This window comes from Pholcus phalangioides, unplaced genomic scaffold (assembly GCF_987345545.1).
Source record: "Pholcus phalangioides strain wild (caught in Gottingen) unplaced genomic scaffold, Ppha-v1.0 ptg000004l_1, whole genome shotgun sequence".
Classification (NCBI taxonomy): Eukaryota; Metazoa; Arthropoda; class Arachnida; order Araneae; family Pholcidae; genus Pholcus; species Pholcus phalangioides.
In genome coordinates, this window is record NW_028301597.1 from 16709256 (window position 1) to 16732944 (window position 23689).

Sequence of the window (23689 nt, forward strand, 5' to 3'; positions counted from 1 at the left end):
TCTTTCGAATGAAAGCTTTTCATTCAGGTTCAGCGCATGCAGAGAAAACACTCTTGTCGGCCTCTTCTCGGTTAAATCTTCTCAACTTCACTCTTCCGTTCTCCAAAGAAAAAGTGGAGTTGACTTACTGGCAAATACGATCGACATAAATCTTTGAAGATCATCCAAGCTTAAATGTTTCGTTCTTGCCCAAGTGATCGCAGAAGGTAATTCATTGCCTTAGATCGTTCGTATATAGTTTTGTTCGCTCCTAATTTCTTTATTCTTTTGGAGCAATTGACTCAGACTCAGGCATTATCTTTGTACTTGTTGTTGTGTTTTTTTTTTACACGTAAATGGTTTCTCTGCGTCGTCGACGTGGCCTCGAGCTTAAATAACCTTTAAAACTCGTTACAATGCGATAAGGCCTGCTTGATAATCAATTCATAACCCAAAATCTAACTTATTCATACAAATGAGGTATATCTCTGCATTTATAAACCAGATACATCCTTAGACATCTTTGACTTTTTTTGTGTATGCATTGATATAGTTTAGATCAGGGGTTCTCAACCTTTACGGTACTGGGATTTTCTAGTTGGGGAGGAGGCATGGGTGAAAATTAGGTGAAAGAATAGCCACGAAGCCGCGACACGAGCTTGGGGGGGGGGGGGGGGCTACCATAGACATAAGATTAACGGTTATGCTTATATTATATCTATATGGGGGCTACAGAGAGTTGTTAAAAAATGATGGGGAAGAAATATTGCTTTCAAGTAAAATATGTTGGCAGAAAACGTGACTTGGAGCGAGAAAACAGAATCTAGCAGTGTTGCTCCGTACCATCTAAACACATGGATCTATCCAGACATGACATGGGGACCTCATACCCATAAGAGGCTTACATGTTGAGATGAAGGCCTCCCTTGATCTTCACGAATAAGTACGCAAACATGTAGATTGTTCGAATGAATAGCGGAGAGTGACATCATCTTCGGAGAAGTCACCATCTGGTGACATTGTCAGCAATTGTGAGCTTTGGCCCGAGTTAGGTCCGACCGTCCATGTACGGTCCCGTTCAGTGCACACGAGCTCCAAGGAAAGATTGAAATATTCGTTGGCTCTGTAGTCTAGTGGTCTAGGTCGTTCACACGGAAAGTGAAAGGATCAGGTTCGATTTCCCGCAGGGAAAGTTGCATTTTCTCTCTTTCTAAAATATCTCTTAGCATCAACCAGCTGTTAAAACGTTATGTAAATTGTTGTTTAAAGCTAAGTATTGGGCCGCAGAACGTTACTTTTCCCGGATACCCATGATGTTGAAACGGCCCTTCACAGACTTCCCTCCCCCACAAAAGAAGGATCACTAACTGCTCAGGGTAGGCGAGAATCCAGGATGATATCAATAATCCCTCCCGATAGAGGGTTTACCGTGCAAGTTCATTGTACGTCCTGTATTTTACCGGACAGACCAGTTTTCCCCATATAAATTCGGCTCATGATCACCCCTCTCTCTGGATCCGGACCTAGCCCCGGGGGTCAGATAGACCTTATTTATACGTACTTCATTTTTTATTACAAATTTAGTTTTGTCTGAAGTCAATACATAAAATAGAAGGAGATTTCCAGTGAATGGAGAATGCGGGTGGCCCCGAATAAAACGGGACCAGAAGAAGAAAATAACGTCCAAAGAAGGTCATGGGATAAAAGAATTTAAAAGATTGAGAAACACTGGCGTAGATTGATTCTTTTACGTACATTACAATCGATCTAGTACCGCGAACCTAGAAACGTTTTGATATCAATGGAATTCTTATCAATATAGTTGGTTTTGTGTAGATATGACATCATATCAGGCATAAAGAAAAATTTTTTCCGATATGGGCATTATAGGTATTTTTTCTTTACGTTACGCCAATTTCATGAAAAAACGGTAGGTTCAATTACTTGAAAGATGCAAAGTGCCATGACAGTTATCAGATATAAAAAATGCAAATTCATCCTGACTATCAAACAGTGTATAGTCGACGCCACTTACTAGAATCACGGATAATGTTATCATTCAGTATTTGTTATTAATTTTGCACAGTACAGAACGGACCAATATTATAACTTGGAAAAAAATTTGTTTATAATTATCGGGACATTGACGTTAATGTTATCAATTTTATTTTTCCGTCGAAATTTTTTTTTTTTTGCGCATTCTGATGAGTAACCAAACTTTAAAGTTTAATCAATCTTCCCCACGCAAGTTATATCAGGTGGCAAGACAAGACTGTGTAGGAGGATAAAAGTAGATCTCTCTCACACCCTCCTTGTTCACAAATATTTCCGTACTTAATATGTGTGGTGATCATTACGTAGTAGTCCAGTTCCAAGGTTCCAAGTACGTTATATACGAGATTATATATACCGTATATACTCGTGTATAAGCCGAAACCCCCTTCCCCACTTCAGGACCACCAAAACCGCAATAAATTTAAAACCCGTGTATAAGGCGACCCCCAAAGAAATCCGTGCACACACATACATTTTAGAGAAAAAACGTATTATATTTTCATGCAAAATTAATAGCTTATTGCCGCTGTGGTGGTCGAGTGGTTATAGTGCCGGACTCGTGATGCGAGAATCCGGGTTCGAACCCCTCAGTGGTGGTCGGCTGAAGTTGGTTTTCTGTGGTTCCCAACTTCAAGGCGCAAATGCGAGCCGATCTCCCCGTTAAAAAGTCTCGCCACAGAGAGCAACAGTCCTACAACGGTAAATCATTCAGCCATAACACTTCACTCATAGTTAGTAAAACTGCGGGCAGATGACAGCACTACACATAACAAGCATTACACAGAAACAAACTTTACGTCAGGTTGCACTATACGTACACGCACATTCCCGCATGTACCGATTCGTTGGGGGGTTCTGCGGGGGGGTGCATGTGTGGTGTAGCAGTAGTAGGTAGGGGCTCGGGGATCCATGATGTTCTTAAGTCAGCCACCTCGTTGGGCAATTTGCCTGTTGTGGCGTTGTATTTGTATTTATATGTGTGGGAATTTACAACAGAAAATGAGTCAAACTTTTTAATCCATTTCTTCTGAGTCTCCAAGCTCCTCGTAATCCATCAGATCATCATAGGGTGCGGTATCTTCGTTTTTATCTTCATCTGGACTGTCATCGCCATTGTCACTTTCAAAGAGGATATCGTCTTCAGTTCCGTCCATTGCATTGCTGATGCAACACTTTTTGAAGGATCGGGTGATAATTTATGCAGAAACAGGATTTCACGCCTCATGTACCCATTGGCACACTAGGCTAATGTCAAGTTTCTTCAAGGCACCACTTTTTGTAGTTTCTTTATCATCGGAACTCATCCATTTGATCCACAAATTCCTCAAATAATCTTTGAGAGACTTGTTGATGCTCACATATAAAGGCTGTACAATCGACGTCAGCCCACCTGGTATCAAAGCCACTGATGTTTTCGATTTCTTTGACATTATCTGTTCTGTGGGGTTTGAACATATCCCATACCAATAATGCCAGTTTCTCTAACACTGCAACAAAAAAGACTTTTGATTGCGGGGGTCGATATTTTCTCATCAAAAACTGACCCGAGTATAACCCCCCCCCCCCGACTTGAAGAACGAATTTTTCCACAAAAAAACTCGGCTTATACACGAGAAAGTATGTACGGTAATTATTATATCTTGGGAAAGAGAGACGATGGGATTGTAATCGAACAACAGAACGTAAATAGTACGAAAACACTGAAAAAATTTTCGGAGTGTTCGTGATTGCACTATAGATATTTGATAAAAAACTTGAAAAAACCAACCAATAAGCTAATTGGTTACATTCGCTCGAATATTGCTTATTGGTTGCATTTTAAGTTTTATACAGAACATTTCCTAAACTTTTATACTGTAATCCCGGCCAAAAAAAAAAACGCCGGGTTTAGCTCAAAGAAGAAAATAAATACAAGATCTACGGAAGACTGGATGTTGTGAAGATATTTCTTATTTGAGATGTTATTTTTTTTTTTAAGTAAGGAAAAACTCATCTCTGCCTCTACCGGGAATCGAACCCGGGTCCCTCGTTTGCCGGACGAGTGCTCTGACCACTAAGCTACAGAGGAGATAGAGGTTTCCCTTCCTGCGAAGGAAAATCTCTATCTCCATCTTGTATTAACAAGTGAAGAGCGACATTCATGTCACAAGAAAATAAATATTGTTTTAGAATGGAGTTGTGCTCCCCATTTTACCAAACCCGTTTATATCCCGTTTTACAAACGAGATGTATGGTCACTGTACTTGCAAACTTTTCGGATATAGTTAACATTTGAATATTGTTATACGATCACATTAAGCGACGCGAACTGTGCAAGGTTTATGCGGGTAAAACGCATACTATGCTATTCCTTATCGACTTTCCTCCGTTTTTTTAATTCAAATATGACAGTAAATATTGCGCTGATAAATCTAGAAATTATTTTTGCTTTTGCATCAGGGGATACAAGGAAAAAAATTTCTAATTGATTTGTGAGCAGTGGGTGTCCACATAAAAAAATTAATTTTTTTTATTTCACAAACTATACGAGTTTTGCAACATATATATATGATTATATTATATTTGTATAATATTCCGCACATGAATCGTCTGTGCATTTATAAATTCACATTTTATCTTTTCAGTGATTTTTCAGAACTTCGATATTCGAGTTTACGACGAATATGTCATCAGAGGAAATATCGGTGTTCTTCGGTGCAACGTTCCAAGTTACGTCAGAGATTATATAATAATTACATCTTGGAAGAGAGACGATGGGATGGTAATCGAGCAACAGAGCGTAAATGGTACGAAGACACTGCTTTATATGCGAAAAAGTTTCCAGAGTGTTTTTTTTTTCTTTCGTATCCCGTTTCAGTTGAACGCTAATTAGGTCGGTAACCGTAAGAAGAGAAAATGCGAATTTTGCAGCCAGAAATTCTTTTTTTTAATCGAGAGCATTTTTCGAAATCAGAGTACTTTTGTTCGGCTCAAATGGCAACAAAAAAACTCGCAACTGAAACTATTGTAGTTTCATGAAATGTTTGTCTTTCTCAACTTTAATTTCGAAACTATTCATTTGCAAATGTTTTGCATCGCAATGAATCGAAGAGTGATAACAAAACAAACCGCATCTCTGATGCAGACAAACAATCTCGTGTATTATTTTGCAATTTTGGTTTCCCACAGGAAGTCATTGGAGCTTATAAATATTTTTAATACCATTCCGCTACATTGCAAGTGCTACTCGATTCTTTTAGTGAAAATATTTCTATTAAGCTTCATAAATACGATGATGGAAATGCTATTTTCAGCATTTCATGACGACTTTTCAAAAATGGCTTCCTTCATTCCTATTTTCGAGTGTTAAATATACAGGTTTTCTTCTTAAATTCGATTTACTGTATCTTTCTTCTTAGTCACATCAAGCAGTGTTTGCCAATACGCATACGGATGCATGTGATTCCAGTACCAAAATTCAATTTTACTTTTCAAAATTTCGTTAAGGAGTGAAAATACTCCTTCAAATTTTAGGGTTTTTCTCCATTAGTTATTTATCTGTTTTTCGTGTAAAAAACACTTTTTTATATAAAACTACCCGTTAAACTTTTAGACACGAGTGAGATTCAAAAAAAAAATTTTCGGATAACACTGCATCCGAGCCAATACAGTAATGGTATTATCCGCTCTTCTCAACTGCAGTACAGAGCATTAATATTGTGGCTAACCCAAGGATGTGATCCATCATTTACTGTTTGAAAAACCGCTACTGTTTATGGGATTCCCAAACAACATAATGGTTTAGTTTTTCAACCCGTGACGATCAATAAAAGAGGCCTCTGCCGGAATAAATAGCTCCCAGAAGATATAAATCGAAGGTTTGGGAGATTATATCCATGGCTCGGTCGGCCGTTCTAAGGTAATTTGATCATCAAATTAATCCACACGTCATAATTTGTTAGGGACGTTACAAATATGGTATATTTACTTGAACAACGGAACGGAATAACGGATAAAATAAAAAAAAAGGGTTAGGAAATCTTCAGTATTGCTGATGTTTATAGGTTGAGTATTTCTCGGTATCGTTTTCCTGTTTATATCTCAAGGCAACGCTTCGAAACTAACTGCTCGATATTATTCTTCTTTTTCTTCAGATAATGACAAATACGTAATGTTTTCGACGGGAGAATTGCATATCCGAAACGTTGATTATACCGACAGCCATTCCGTATATAAATGTATAGTCAGAAACTTATTGACCAGACAGACCACTGAAAGCGTCACTGGTGGAGTTCTTGTGGTGACAGGTGAGCAAAACTTTGTGTTTATATGTGCTATGTATACAGGATGCGAAGGACAGTCCCTTTATTCTGGAATAACTCGCGAACCATTGATCCTAGAAGCATACTTTCATATGGAAAAATTATCCAAATGGCATGTAGACCTCATATACGCCATACATATTTCAAGGAGTTGTATAGTTATTAAAATAATAAAGTTTTTAACTTTTTCACTTGGTCACCCTGTTCTAAAAACTCAGTTGAAAAGTTGTTGCACTGTCTCTCATGAACCCAACAAAAAGGATTCCATGTATTCACGTGCAATATTCCCCGAGATAATTTAATTCACATATCAGCTAGAATGAAGGAAAGAGCAGAATATAAAGCGTAGAATGATGAATGAGGTAGTATGTTGTTCTTTAGCGCATTTTCAGCGATGTTCAAATTCAAATATCTCTGCAAGTATTGCACCTGAAACATTATTTTTTTTGTTGTTGAGCTTAGGAGAGACATGTCAACACCTTTCCATTCCGATTCTTCAAGACGGGTGATTAAATAAATATATTTATTTAGTCATATTTTTTTACTTGCAATTACCTCCAGAAGGCATGAAATGAATTTACACTGGAAAAGTAATAATAAATATGAATAAAATAATAATAATAATCAAAAATAATAGTCAGGAGGGAAAAAAACCACTTCGCATACGGAGCCAGGTCAAAATCTTCAATAGCGGAAGCAAATCTTGCGTAGTAGATGCATACAAGTTCTGATGTCAGACTGTTCCCATATTCTCGCCACACGGCATCTGTACTCGCGGGAAAAGCAATCTCTTCAGGCTGTTGGTATTCTTATTTCGAAGTGATTGGCTCCGCAGGTTCGCTCGCCTGTACATGGTCTCGAAACTCGAAGTAAGGTTCTCCCGATTTTATATAAGCCATTGGATGGACTACGTTGTAGCACATCTTCAGATATGCAGTGATTCTACGACATTCCAGGAAGTGCAAATACAGAAATTCAAGTCTTTAATTTGGTTATTTTAGTTATAATATATATATATATATGTATATACAATATCGTATATACATATATCATATATACATATATCATATATACATATATCATATATACATATATCATATATACATATATCATATATACATATATCATATATGCAATACGAATAACGTATCTGAATTATCCACGTTCTTTGGATACTTTTCCTAATTTCGGGAACACTTGCTAAGATCAATGATTCACCAGTAATTTACGGCAAAGGGACCAAAGCGTTCACCCAGTGTAATAATAATATGTCTCACTATAACAGATACTTCACCTTTTAAGAAGTCACTAACGAATAAGGGAAAAATATACGAAAAATTACAAAAAAAATCCTAATGCATTTCTACATACAATGAGTGTTGTATTCAGATGAAAAATAAAATATTTAACCGGTAATCACGCTGACCGATGGTCCCACTTGCTTGGCAAACCAAATCTTAAGTCGTGGTTCCTCAGCGGAAAAAAGTACGTCTGTTCATTCAAAAGTCGTGGTCAGAAATAAGCTGAGAGCCTGCGTGTGAGACTAATGCAGAATCCTGAGTGGATGCATGCGAAATGGAGCTACCCGATTGGTCTATTCGAATTTTTCTTCGAGTTCTCGCTCGTAATGAATCTAATCCATCACGTTGCGATCGTTGGCGTTGATTCATCGTCGTTTACTAATATATTTTTGAAGGCCCGAATATATGTACCTTCGTGGAAATCGAACGCAGCTGTCAACTTTACTTTGTTAAAAGCTTCCTGAAATTTAAATCTGCAGCCCTCTTGCCAACAGTGAGAGGCGATGGTCGATTTTTGACATTCCTCATTCTTAACACAGCGAGCGTGCTCATTTAATCTTGCTTTTATGGGTGTCCTTGTCTGTCCTATATAACCAAGAGGGCAATCACCACATGGAATGTAATACATGCCCCGTTGTTTATTCTGTGGTATCGCATCGTTAGAGAGCTTGAAACCTGTTTTCAGTAGGCACATCTATGGTTGTTAGGTTAGACTTTTTGAGAATCGGTTTGGTTCTTAGTGAGACTATTGGATAGTAGAATATATGACAACACTCTTTGAGTGGTTTCTCTGCAATGTTTACTTAGGTGGTGCCTCGTGCAGGTTTCAAGAATTTTTCTACTTATTTTATCAATGATCTCAGTGTTGAACTCTGTCTTTCGCAATTGCTCTGATGATTTCAACTTCAACTTTTTTTTTCAAAAATCAAATATTTTTTTTTCTTACTATATTATTTCTGCTCATCATTTCGCAATGTGTGTCAAAATTTCACCTCAAAGAGAACTACAAACATTCACCTCATGTAGTGCAGAGGACTGTATAATCAATTTTATACAACTCTATATAAGGCAGTTACATGAAAAAGAATGGCGAAGAAGCGGAATTCGCTATTGACTTTGATGAAATATCGAAAGAGAGCATACATAAATCATAGAAACGTATCCGTGATGTGAGTTCTTTTGATCTTTATTTGATGATATATATATTTATGGATATGAAGAAAACACCAGTTTTTCTCTTGAACGCGGTCTCGGAGATTCGAATGGCGTTGTTTAGCTTTCTTACTTGGAAATTTCAGATGAAATATCTTTCAGAAAATTAGGAATGTGGGAATACAGCTGGTTCGACGGCAAAAAAGAAATAGATCGAAAAACATGATTAAGTTGAGATGAAAGAAGATATCGAAATGAGATCTTGAGAAATGAAGAAAACTTTTTATTTTTATTATATAAAATCCCAGTGCAATGAGAGTAAAAAGAAACGGGTAAAAGGTATATGCATGAGGAAAAAACAAAAATTTATAAAAAAAATTTCAAAGCATAAAATAGAAGTGAAATATCATTTAATTCCGTGATTCCAGTGCATTCGTCGAGATTCATAAAGAAAGAAAACCAAAGCAATTTCGCAGGAACATAATTCACTTCTACCTCAGCGTTGCGAGGTTCAGCTCCATTAGAAATTCGTTGCGAATAAGAAAAGAAAACCAAAGAGAAAAACTCTTTCTGGCAGATTTGTTTCTTTCGCATTTTACGTCAATAACGTATTCTGAATAGTTTTCGACCGCAAATATCTAGCATTAAACAGGCGAAAATACAGTCAAATATGAGAACTGTTTTATTACTTTCAGAAATCAATGTCATTTAAATTCTTATTAAATATATGCCCACGCAGAGATTATGAGATCAAAAATATACGGGATTGGCGAGTCGTATATTAGGCAACCAATATATATGGTACTTTTCATACGCGTCTTTCACATTCAGATTTCGACGCACCATCAGTTTTTGTTCGTCCGTTATTTATTACTTGCATGAAGTTCAATGGAAATTTCGTTCTATACTTTCGGAGATAGATTAAAATTTCAGTCATCGCATATTTATAAATTTCCAACTCAAGAGAACGAAGAAACTTCCTCATACTTTGTGACACGTCTGACATTCAATTTCCTACGTGAAACAAGGAGTGAAAAAGACAAAAGTGACGTTTCAAAACAATTTTTTTCCTCCTTTGTATGACGTGTCGAGATATTTACGATGTTTTCAAAACCATGGCAACGATTTTTATTTTACACCCTTTTCTTTTTCCTCAAAACTTGAATTGTTTTATCATTTAGATACTTGAATGTTTAAAAAGTACTAATTCATTTTAAATCATAATAAATATCACCATTATTCCAATTAAAAATACAAAATAGTTTGATTTTTTTAAAATTTTGTTACTATACAGGGTGGATGAGAAGTCTTGGATGCATTTTAAAATTTAATAACAATTCAACAAATTGACATAAAAAGGTACGGTTTGAACTGAAATACTTATCATGTCTTGGATTTTATTTTTTTTTTTGGCGCTGTAATATGAAAAACTTGACGTAACACAAAAAATGCAACCAAACAGCGCATAATTAATGTTTATGACAATTTGCGTTACGTAAGCCACCATATTTCAATATCAGCGCCATTTTAGTCTCGACTACATCTGAACCGATGAAAAGATGCTCATGTTGAAATTTGGTAGTTTTACACAACGCAGTCGTCATAAACATTAGCTATGCGCTATTTGTGTTGCATTTTTTGTGTTTCGTCGAGTTTTTCATATTACAGCGCCACTTGTGAGTAAAATTTGTGTTGCATTTTGTGTGTTATGTCAAGTCGTTTTTTTACAGCTCCAACTGTGAATGAAATTTGAACTTTTATTTCAAATTTCTCAACAAAGAAACAAACAAAAAAACTAGGCCATGCGTGAAAAGTATTTTACTTCAAACTATACCTACCTTTCTATCTAAGGATAATGTCGCTCTTCGCTATCCACACGAAGGTTTTTCAACAGCTGGCTGCTGCGAAGATGAATTTAGAAATCCTGAATTGATGAATTCTTAATTCATCTTCGCATCATCCAGCTGTTAAAGACCTTCATACCTTTTTATGTCAATTGGTTAATTTGTTATTAGCTTTTAAAGTGTGTCCAGGCTTCTCGTCCACCTTGTCTGCTTATTTTATATTGGCATGTTTTACAATTTTTTTAAATCTTTTTCTTGATTACCTTTCGACTATTCGAATCTTTCCAGAGCCACGGGGAAACATACCACCAAGACTCAACCAAATCATTCGTCGTGTTAGAGTGGATCAGGGTGGTCAAGCTCTCCTTCCGTGCGCAGCTCAAGGTCACCCATTACCGAAATATAGGTGGACGCACATTTCGAGCAGCTCAATTTCGTCGGAAGTTGAATCTGCGGAAGACAAAAGGCGACAAATGAACGGCTTAATGCTGCTGAGGCGCGTCTCACCGAGAGACAGCGGTTCTTACACGTGCGTGGCTTTCAATGATGCAGGAGAAGTAAGAGCCGAAATTCAGCTGACAGTCAAAGGTAGGTTTTAACGTATCCCTCTCAGACGCTATCAGTCATTTATTTGTAATTTTTAACATCTTTTTGCATTGTGAATATTCAAAAACTGCAATAAAAACATAAACTTCAACAAGTATTTTTCTTTTTTAATTTTATCGATAATACTGGACCCACACAAATGTGTAGTCTGGGTTTCACCCTGTGAAATGTCACATGGAGTGATATTGATAAAAGCAGATTTTTCAAAAGCTTTATATATATATATTTATTTATATATATATATATCACATGTTGTAGTGAATTGCAATTTATTTTTTGCGTACACGCATATATATTTTTATAAATATTTATTTCTACTTCTAAAGAAGAATCAGTCGATTTACAGAATTTACAGATTCATCTCACAAGTTTTCGTGGTTGTTCATTCACGTAAAATTCTATTCAGTTTTATTTTTCGAATGAGAAATAGCAGGTCTTATATTTTACAGGTTTTCTGAGCATTGTTCAGCGGTGGTCAAAAAATAAAATAAAATGCTTGGTTTCATCCTTCAAAAAGTCTCTTCTTGTACTCCTAAAGTCATTCTTCCACTTTGCCGAGGCTTAGCCAAAACATTTTACTCTCGATGTGTTAAATAACACATCGAGAGTAAAATGTTTTGGCTAAGCCTCGGCAAAACTCATATAAATAAAAATTTGGTTAAGAATTCGAAAAGCGTTCAAGGGATCAACAGCGTACAATGCATTTTACTTTATTCTATCATTCATAATGTGCATGTATTTGTGAAATTTTGTATGATTCTATCACATGCATTTTTCTTGAATCCGTACAATGTGATCAACTTTTGACTTCGCAGTAAGCATTTCAACTTTAATGGAGTGCATAACACAAATATAAATCAAACACAAAGGCCACAACAGGTAAATTGCCCAGCCAGGTGGCTGAAAAAAGATGCCCATAAAAATATGGATGTCAAGCATAACCAAAATACAGAAACTCAATATAAAAGGATATATGACGAAAAAAAACTAATAAATAATATTATATAACACATATAATACACTGCCCATAAAAAAAATTATGGTTGTCTTAATCTAAGTACATATATTTTAAACACTTCGATCATAACAGCCCTACGTTCCACTAAGTAAATGTATTCAAGAAATCAAGTCTTTCTTCCGTGCGCCAACTAGAGTACGCGTGGCTCTTCCCTGCATCCCCTCAACAGAGTCAACGTCTCTCTATAGGTATGGTCTCCAAACCTTACTCCAGTGCAGGGCGAACTAAGCCTCGGCAAAGTGGAAGAATGACTTTAGGAGTACAAGAAGAGACTTTTTGAAGGATGAAACCAAGCATTTTATTTTATTTTTTGACCACCGCTGAACAATGCTCAGAAAACCTGTAAAATATAAGACCTGGTATTTCTCATTCGAAAAATAAAACTGAATAGAATTTTACGTGAATGGACAACCACGAAAACTTGTGAGATGAATCTGTAAATCGACTGATTCTTCTTTAGAAGTAGAAATAAATATTTATAAAAATATATATGCGTGTACGCAAAAAAAAAATTGCAATTCACTATAACATGTGCTACGGTTAAAAAAAAGTGGAAAAGGAATCTTTTATACATACGTAGGCCTATACCTTCAGAATTCGATTTTTTTTTTCATGGTTTACAAACATTCGAATGGTTTCGGGACGTATAGAAAAATAGCATTTTATTTCAGACTTTACAGTAGTTTCATAACACCAAAACATTCTTGACATAACACGATATGAAAGTCAATGGCATCGCCGTCAACATACTGAAGTCACTCGCTAATCATCTTTCCGTTTCTAGTATCCCTATTATTTGAAACTCTCTTTAAATCGAGTTATTTCAGCTCCAAAAAAATAGATAAATTCAAAATAGAGTACATTGAGTACCAACAGAAAAAAAAACATCTTTGTACGTTTGATTTTTTTCCTCAAGTAAAAAGTTGATAAAAGAGCGAGGAATTTTTTTTTTATTATTGTTATTATTCGTCGGAAAAAAATCGTTCTAGGCGACTTAGTTTAAATGCAAAATCCTTTCTTTACATGGCTGTCCCGTTGTGACATTTCGCTACTCTAAGCTTCAAAAGAGAAGAAAAAATGTTAACTAACGCTCTCGTCTGTAGAAGAATGAAAATAAATGCTGAAAATAAAAATGAAAGAAAATAAAAAAGCAGACAACACACTTCGTAGCGTTCATTTTTTCTTTTCATTTTTCATTTTCAAAATTTTGGAGGATTTTGGATCAGCGTTTCACTTTTGATGCGATATTTTCTGTTTTTCTTCTCTTTCTTTTTTTTCTACGTATATTTTTTTCTCTCCGTCCTTCCGCAATGTGAGGTAAATTGTTTTGTGATTTGACATTTACATTTAAACCGTGCTGTCCTCGAACTCCTTCACCTTGTTCGAAGGAGCTTCTCTCGCTATATTCTATTGAAGTAGATGCGCCCGTTACGTTCCTTGGAGCTGCTTATTCCAATGGAAGGATGAAGAAGAAAAAAAACGAAGCCATTTATCCTAAAGAAGAACAAAATGCATCCGAAATTAGACTTCACTTGCCGATCCTTTCCGTAGGGAATCTTCAGCGTTTTGAGGAGCGCTTACGTGTACCTCCGACTTACATTTAAATGCTTCATTAAATATTCCAACTTCTTTCGAATTGTGATGAAATAGCTCTGGGTTTTCTTCTTTCGAAAATTTCTTCTTTTCTTTTTCAATTGCGAATAGAATACTTCACTCTTTTTTAGCCTGTTGTCATTTGTTTTGTAGAAGATTTCTTTTTTTTGTATCCACAGCTACGTTTAAAGCAATTTCTCTGCTGACAATATTCAAGAATTTATGTTCCGTTCTCGAAATCTAGTATAGTTTTCTTTAAAAGCTAGAACAATGAATCTTTAATTCGACTCAATGCATCAATTTTTCAGAAAATGATTTTTCTTCCTATGATTGGCAATAAAAAAAAACTCAAACCTCTTTTTTCGGATACTTTTTTTAATGCTTTGTAGAGAGTAAAAATGTTCTCATATACAGGGTGAATCCGACCCATTTTTCCAAACGAAAGGGGGTGATTGAAGAGCTGAATTCAGTCATGAAACACCCCACCAACTCTGTCCTATCTCAAACCTTCTCAAGTTATGGTGGTTTATCGATTATGGGGAAAAATGCGTGAAGTCTGAAAAATAAGCAGAATTTGTGAAGTTTGTGAGAGACTTATGCAAAAGCTAAGCACATATTTGGAAAGTGCAGAAAAAATCCTATAAGATCATACTAATTTTATTCAAATGTCTGGATTTAATGGCGAGCTACAGGCACTGAAACATTGGCCAAGTTCAAAATCGAATCGTCGCCAAATTTTTATTGTCAATTCCGCAAACACCCATCTAGCTACAGTTTGTCAAATTTGCCAAAAACGTCCATTCCACCACCTTTAGAAAAAGCCTAGAATAAACCAAACTGTTCACCTAGTTCTAAAATCTGCGTTCGTCGAAGTTAATTTTAGTAGGTTGTTTGGCGACAATTCGATTTTTCTCTTTACCGATCGCTCAGCGCTTGCAGCTCGCCATTAAATACGGATATCCTCTAAATAGAGGAAGTGTTGTCACCTTATAGGATTTTTTGTGCAAATTCAAATTGTCACCAAAATTGTAACCACCAATTCTGAATTTTCTCGTCGAATATGTACTTCGACAAATGCTGTTTCAGTGATGTATATATTGCAAACAAAAGACGAAATTTCTCCTGAACCAGAAAACCGATATGGTTTATTGTAAACTCTTCCAGAAACTGATGAAACGGACAAGTTGTTGGCAAATTTGACCGCTTTTAGCTAGAAGGGTGTTTACAGAATTTTTGATTAAAAAGTTTGGCGACGTTTCGATTTCGAACATTGCCAATGTTTCAGCGCTTGTAGCTCGCCATATTAAATCCAGACATTTCAATAAAATTAGTATGATCTTATAGGATTTTTTCATTGGATACCTGTTCAATGTGCGAATTAGCAAGCCATTTCGCGAAGACGCTAAACCTCATACTTGGGACGCAACAAATATAAGCATCGACATATGAATCACCAGTAATTATACATACAGTGCAGCATATGGAGCATTTAATCCATATGCATATTTTCCATACAAATCTACACTCATCAGATATTATCCGATATTCCTATACTTATCAAACGGGACGTGACTTGGAGCGTAACGTTTGGCTGTTTTAATCAAACTAGAATTAGTAGAATTGAACGTTAAGTACTTAATGAAATCTTAACTATATCATTGAATTATATTTTGACTGGCACTTTATCACGCACTCTGATTCCTTTAAAACTTGCACTCGTTTGAGAACATATTTATTTCCTTATCGTATTTCGTTCGTTCTGTGTAGATATGCGAAAAGTTCCATTAGTAATCTCTAATTCAGTAAATAATGTCATTAAATGTGTTTACATTAGGATGGCAGAGATGATAGCATCTATTCGCTCTTTGATAGCTTGCCGCACATACAAACATCCCTTGTCACACAGGCATACATAATCGCATTCTCCAATTTTGCTATTCGTCTTTGACCGGTAGAATTTGAGGAATGATGTTACACAATGTATTTCAAATGAGCTACCACAACGGAAGAGAAAATCTAATCTAAAATCTAATCACCTCCCCCGTGAATTTTTTGGTCCTTAGGGGCATTATTAGAGAGCAGGGCGTCTATTCATTTTAAGATTATTTTTATTAATAAAGTGTTGATAATTTTCATATTTTAACAATGTCGAAGTTTTTTTTTTTTTTGCTTTAGTCAGTTGTTTTCAAGGAAGCACACTAATGATTGAAAATTTAGGCCGATCATCCACTGGAAGCGACAACATGCAATAAGCATCGCGGGTTATTGAGTCAGATGACTGGGGGGCATCTAACGTCGTCCGACCCCCCTTACACACTACAGTTCCCCACTGAACTCCGTGCAGACAAGTATGTTCGTTAATGATCTTGAGGCACTATTGAGAAACAAATTCTTAAGAAATGAACACAGAGGATCAATATTTATTAAATTCGTATTTTATGAGATTTATGATGACACATATACTCCGAGAAGACGTTCATGTAGTGAATAAATAAATTATATAATATTTAATCGATTAATACCTACCATCCTAACCCATAAATGGTAATTATCTAAATTTTAGCTCCCATGCTCACATGGGAAAATCGGAGCAAATGACGCGAAGAAAGTAAACAGCCGTACTGCGCCTGGGCATGTAAGACAAGACGCGTAAAATCCCATTTGATTCGGATTTGTCGGTCGTCTGCTGCTGTCGCCGGAAGTCACGTCACTCGCTCGAGATCGTTTTTTGTGGACGAAGTTATCCTATTTCCTGTACAATGGGATAATGTCTTGCGAATACCGACAACTACGCGCGACTTGTTTATCACTGCATCAGTTCCAGTGGACGTCCGGCCTCACTCAGGACGTTTAGGCCAAAATTGCAGATGAAAAATAGGTGATATAAAAATTCATCGCAAAAAAATGGGTGGATACTGTACCATCTATGCGGCAGCAACTTTAAACGTTGAATTTTCAAACCATGTTACATTGCAGTGGACCAAGGGGTGTACGTAAGTATCCAACGTGTTGCTAGGACTGCGCACACCTACCTCGCTTTCCTAGCGTTGTGCAAGTCTCATAAGAATTTCCAGAAAATTACACAAGCCCTCTATGCATTCCACATCCGCACGTTCTGTGCACATATCAAGTAGTATGCACTAGCTAGCTTACTACACATTTCAAAGGCTATGCACGTTTCGTATGCATGTGTGTTGGAGGGGAGAGGGTAGGCAATCTACCAACGCATATCCAAAAATACAAAGTTTTCCGCGCATTTCGGGAAACTCGCATGCATTTATAAAAACAAACAAGCCCCTATGCCTTGTAAGGGATACGCACTTCCCGTACGCATGTCTAGAGGGTAAGAAAGATTCCTACGCATTCCTAACGAATACGCATACCTACCATACATTTTTAGTGCAAAGCGAGTGCTCCATTGCAAGCATCTCACACATTTCTACGGGGATACGCACGACTTCAACACATTCCAAGGGTGTTAGCATAAAAGTTTAGAAATCCCCTCTCCTAGATAACAATATTGATAAACCAAGCATCATATCATATAATTTCTCAAAAGATATTCAATTATATTGTTTATGAGAACTGAAAAATTTTGATTAAGGATCATAAATACAATTTTACGCCCGGTATAATTGATATTACAGCCCGGCAGATGAGAAATACTTTTCTGAGTGGTGTTACTCACTATGGATTAGCGTGTTTCGGCGTCTCCCACAACCTGGGATACAGCGTAAAATGATTTGCTCACGGAAGTGTACCGCAAGTCTGGTATATGAATCAAAGAGGTATTAACACTTATGTTACCATTGGATAGCCGTATCTCTGTACATTTTAAATAATGAGCTTTTAAAGTATTTTCATTTCCCCGATTTGGAGATGGAACCGGTTTGGTCAAATAGCTGATGTTACGTGAGGTACTTACGTAAAATAATAATAACAATAATTTAATATCCGAGACTTTTAAACTAAACTACCTGGAAAAAATTAAAGAAAAACAAAATTCTTCAAATGAGACGAAAACTTCATATTTTATGCATATTAGCGGTATACCTTAAAATCGTCAAACCAATATAAACTAATGACGCTTGGTGTTTCTTTACCGAGTTCTTTCTCCCACCCACAAAAGAATAAAAAAATAAAAAACAAGTAGATAAAAATAGTTTATTCTTCCCCACTAATTAACAATTCATCGGCTTTCAGTCAAAAATGTATCTTTTCTGTGTTTCTTTAAGATATTTTCTAAAATTAAAATTGCTTTTTACCGGGAGAAAGAGCTCAAAAGAATTTTCCATGCTACAAAATGTTAAAAAGATGAAGAAAAAAAAACTTGGGAGATTAGAGATCGGAACAAAAATGTTAGAGATATATTCGGAGTGAAAAAAAAAATTAAAAAGATCTTCAAAACATAGACATTCAAAGAAACGTCGCATCGAGCGCGAGTGAAAAAAAAAAATCCTCATAATGAAAATAAAGAAACGAAAACTAATGGAATGTACAAATACAAAAACTGAATTTAAAAAAAAAAGCAGTGTTTTCATCAAGAGCGGAAGCATTTCGACACAAAATCGTTTTATTTCTTTAAGAGATCCTCTCTCTCATGTACACCCTTGACTTAATTAGGGTTGATGCTTCTACTACTACTACTACCACTCCACCCTGCGTACACCACTGAGAAAAAAAATTACTCTTTACGTGAAATGCGCTCGCTTCGGAATTTTTTTTTTTCAACAGCAAAGTTTTTTTTTTCTTTTCAATTCTATGTGTGATCTTTTATTTTTTGTTCCATATTCAATTTTTTCTCCTCTCTAAAGCCACGTGTATGTGTATATATGTATGTGCATTAGTTAGGAAATATTTAGATTGGATGAAATATATCGTTGTTTGCCTCTCCGAAAACCTCTTATTCACCAACATGAGGAGGGTGGAGGAAAGCATCATTCCCTACCGTCTCGTGAATAATTAATTTTCCCAATTTTATGAGTTTCCTCTAATTTATTTCATTTTAATCTTTCCGGAATGCATACGGAATTTCCCACAAGGGAATCGCTACCTCGCAAGAGCGATTTCTTACGTCGCTTATTTAGAAAATTGATAAAAATAAACAAAAAAAGTTCTAAATTAAAAAGACGATACGTATTCAAGAAATGTTGTGTTTCTCTCTCCCTCTTTCTACAAATAATTCCCACGACAGTGTTGAACGTTTTATAATAATTTCATCTGAGATATTAATATGCGAGTTAGTTGCTTTATAATAACAAGTATCGGTAAAGTAAATCGTAAATGAAGTTTCTATTTCATAGAAAGACTATAACGTGCAATACTTCGAAAGGTTGATTGAGTAAAATTGTTTTATACGTGGGATGTATGAAAAGAATGTAAGGAAAAATATAAATTAAACGAGGTGTGTGTGTGGTTCTAAGAGATATTAATTGAAATATGAGGAAATATTAAAAAAGAGGGAAATCTCGATGAGTAAGATAGTTTCACTCACGTAATAAGATAATTAGACAAAATACGGAAAATAAAATTTTTATATGGCTCCCAATATGTCAATTTGAAAGTGAAATTTGACTCCCCCCCCCCTCCCCATGAAAGAAATTTGATTCATATATAACATTTTAATGATAATTCGTTGAGACATCAATGATTGGAGAAAGGTTTTCATTATTCCTTTTTTTTTTTTTCATTTCATTACCGTTCCTGATATTTTTGTAGTTTAGAAGCGTCACAACCGATTAATTCACGAGAAGAAATTTTTCCCGTTCATTTTTTAGACTCACTAATGATTAAGGAAAAACTACTGCACCTCAAACATAAAAACGTTTTCGTAATGAGTGGTGTTAGAAAAACATTAATTTACGTAGGTGCTTTTTATTGCAATGTATGCTGAAATTTCTCTCTCATCAACTTCTTTTTTTATTTCCTAAATTAACACATCGCAAACGGGGGACTGAGATCTCAGTGCAACTGGTATATAAAACTCGTTCTTCAGCTACAAAAAGTTGGTGAGTGTGGATTCCTTTGTCACATTTTGAAAACGAGAGGAAATGGTGTTCCACCTTTTCTTCCTTATCTTAACTTGGACTAATTCACGTGGGTGAAAAGAAATATAAAATAGGGGAGCGATGACATGATTGTGATATCGCGCCAGTATTGCGCCTAGAAGGAACGATAAAACACTTTTACCGTTTCAGCTGAAATTACCCGCATAAGAAGTGCTAAATTTAGAACCCCACAGTTTCAATAGTGCTTTCATGAAAGAAAATACGTTTTTTTTTTTAAATTAATTGAACATATGTTTTCACTACGAAATATTGACACTTAAAATGAGGTACATGATCATGAAAAGTAGCAATAATGAAGAATTTCCATTATCCAAATCTAGACGAATTTTCATTCAAACGTCCCTGGTTGAATTTTTTTTTTCACGTGAATAGAGACGGCACACATTTAACTAATTAGTTTTTTTTTCTACTAAGGGGAAAGGGGCAATAGAAAATTTCAATTTTTTAAGTTTTTCCCACAACTGAGAAATATAAAAATTATAGTGATAATAAAATAAAAACAGAGGATAAAATGAATAAAAATTATTTACGTGTATGAAATGATCAATTTCCTTCTTTATGCTGATACTGTCTTCTTCATATTGAAATTTTTATTTCATTTGATCATTTTTGTCGCATCACGGACATTTTCTGCACGCGAGGGCTAATTTTAGACCGGGACCTACAATTATTGCCGATTTCGAACGGCAGGCTTGCTTTTTATGCTCATCGGGAAGTTGGTGCGCTAACCCATCGACGGGAGAATTCCCTGCGGTAGCAATTGTTTCTGCAGTCACGTCGCCGTTTCTGTTGTGCCCCTGTGTCAGGAAAGTTTTCTACAAGGACGAAGTGGGTATCGAACTCGCGACACCTCTAAACATCCTTGGGTACTTTAGACGAGTATCTTATCGACCTGGGCTACCGCGCCCATATTTATATCAGAATCAGCTATAAAAAGTTTTGTTCTTTTCGGACAACCTTCGTGAAATAATATGAATATAGGGTGGATTGATGTTCCGTTTTCTTTTTAATAAATGCGAAATTCCAAAAAGAGCTTTCGAGACGCCTGTCTGTCCTGGTTTCTAATTTCCTTAATAAATGGTAAATGGAACAGGATTGTGAACCAGAAGAAAAATTTTAACCGTACCTCTCCCCCTCACCCGTTAGGACCCACCAAAAGTTCCAGCTTTATCACTAATAGGCAATTTTAGTCATTTCCGTGCAAGTATAATCAATGTATATAATATATAATACCCTCTTCCTTTCTTTCTAAACGAACACGGACTGAATTGATTTTAGTCAATTTTAACCATTGCCCCTGTAAAGGGATGGGAGCGTGTTGGAGGAAACATTAATAAGCAATTATATATACATAAATATATTTTTAAGAGCATTGAAGTACAGAATATTGATAGAAATATAAAACTGGTGCACAAAAAAAGAAGCAAATAATACAAAATATATATAAATTATGCCTTAAACATTTTGCAATGCCCTGTGGGAATGATTTGCCAATGTGTTCTTGTATTTATCCATGAATTCCAATATCTGTCCCGATTCCTCAGTTGTTGATCATGATCTGGCCACCACATCTATATGCAATAATATGCGGATGATATTTATCAACATCCTAACAGCTGGGATTGAGACTAGTAAACGTTTACTTGCCGTAACAGGTTGATTCCATCAGCGTGCGCTAGTGTGTCGAGTATAATCAGGTGATGTTATCGAATATCAAATTATGTAGATGTCTTTGAGATTGATCCGGTCTCTACCACATGAATGTTTGAACTCCCTGTCCTGAAAAAGTCTTTGTTCTGTGGTCAGGGTTGACGGTAAATCGGAAAGCGAGTTATCTCGAAGTTATTTATTCAACCGGGTAGCAGCGGGTGATCGCCTCGAATCATCCAATGTTGCATTAACAAGACTTACGGTTATCTATCCGTTTTCGAGTGCAGCAGCAGCGGTAGCTCTTCTCAAAAGTAATCAAATTACCGAGTCCAAAGAAAAGAAGTAGACGAGATCAAAGTTAATGGCTCTGGCAATTCCTGCAACTATCTCGTTGCATGCCGTAAGATTAAATGGAGGAAGCGACCATCAATCAAAGTCGTTCTGCATTTTGTGATGAGTTTCTTCCTCGGTTAATATAATCGACTCATCTATTCATCTTAATTTCGTAATAAGCTCTGACGCGGGAGTACATATATTCTCCAATATTTTCCCAGTCGAATACTCCATCCTTTTTTTCCCTCTCTCGTTGCCTGTAAACTCTCTTAGAATTCGCTTCTTATCTGATTCCGTCGTTTTCTCGTACATTCGCTTGATTGGTTGGTTAGTAGATAATAATGATTTGTGTACTTTTAGAATTATGAATTTTCTACGTTCACGATCAATTTCTTTTTCTGTTTCTTTACATTTTGTTTCAGTTAAACTTTAACCAATGGAAGAAAGTTCTTCAAAGTCAAATACTTCTCATAATTGTAGTTTTACTCGGTTAAAACACAGATAAGAACGGTCAATATGCAGTAAACGCCACTTATTAGAACTATGGATAATATCGTCATTCAGGTATTTTTACCATTTTCGCTAGGTACGGATCGGAGTGATGTCATAACATGGGAAAATCGTTTATACTTATCAATATTTCGGTTTCTGTTATAAATTTTTTCGTAGGATGGTTTTTTTTCCCCCTTTCTGCACATTTTGAAGCTAAGGTTGAACCAAACTCATTTTTCTCACTAAGTTATCGTCATCAAACCCACAAGATTATGTTGGAGATTAGAAAGCTCCCTTGTTGATAAAAATTTCCGTATTCAGTTCCCAATGGCATAATCGAGCCGTAATTTCATGCACTCGCAGCGTGCTTTTGCAATGACTTTCCTGTAGCGAAGGCATGTTCAATGTAGAACAAAAACAGTTCCTTTTCTTCAGTTTAGGTTCAGATTCTTTCAGCTGACCACATTTACAGTTCCTCGGCTGGAAGACTTTCGCAAGGGAATCTATGGAATGTACCATGCATTATAAAAAGTATCGTTAATTCACATCAGTCAGTGTTCCTTCTAATTCCTCTCAATTTCTCAAAGCAAAACAAAAAATATTAGCTCAAAGAGCAAAAAATGTGCGTATAGCAGAGATGAGAAGTATTTGTTACTACTATATGCTAAACACCAATTTCCTTGTCTTAGGCTGGTATTACACTATAAAAGTTTGATAAAATCCATTTTATAAAACTTGAAAAATCTAACCAGTAAAGTTATTGGTTACATTCTAGAAAATGCAACCGTTGACCTTATTGGCTGCATTTTTCAAGTTTTATAATAGGACTTTTATCAAACTTTTATAGTGTAATACCGGCCTCACAGGCACTTATGCCTATTTACATTCAAATGGAGCCAAAAGTGTGGTGAAGGGGAGAAGTCTTGCTGATAGCAATTTATACTAAGGATTACTAAGAATTGGGAATTTTAAGAAGAAAAAGAATTTCTCAATGTTAAAAATATCGAAGTTTTACAGAATATGGGCTCTGAAGTTCAGAAATGAACATAAAAGAACGTCGAAATAGGCATTTACTGCATGAAAAATTCAAAAAAAGACATTTTTATAACAAAAAAAAGTGAAAATAGGCAAAGAAGGACATTTATGACATCTTGACCGAACTTCCAGTCCCTAATAATGCCATTCAAGGGACCGTGTAAGAGTGTCATTATAATCAAGAATGCTGATTTTTCAAGATACTGGTATGAAATTCGTGATCAGATGCTATCATAAAGTGGCTATTTCACCGTATTTTTCA

The 23689-nt window shown here is 35.9% G+C and overlaps 1 protein-coding gene and 1 non-coding gene across 4 annotated transcripts in view; one reads left to right on the forward strand and one right to left on the reverse strand.

Annotated features, from left to right (window-relative positions):
• The window catches only part of LOC149086608 (cell adhesion molecule Dscam1-like), a 171459-nt gene that overhangs the window by 79210 nt on the left and 68560 nt on the right, over positions 1-23689 (forward strand). For all 3 annotated transcript variants that reach the window (XM_089230988.1, XM_089230989.1, XM_089230990.1), the window contains exons 3-5: positions 4659-4820; positions 6168-6320; positions 10921-11220. In XM_089230988.1, the coding sequence (XP_089087114.1) occupies positions 4659-4820; positions 6168-6320; positions 10921-11220 (615 nt within the window). The remainder of the gene's footprint in view (positions 1-4658; positions 4821-6167; positions 6321-10920; positions 11221-23689) is intronic.
• On the reverse strand, positions 4031-4102 carry TRNAA-GGC (transfer RNA alanine (anticodon GGC)). Its single transcript has one exon. It is a non-coding gene; the product is annotated as a tRNA-Ala (tRNA).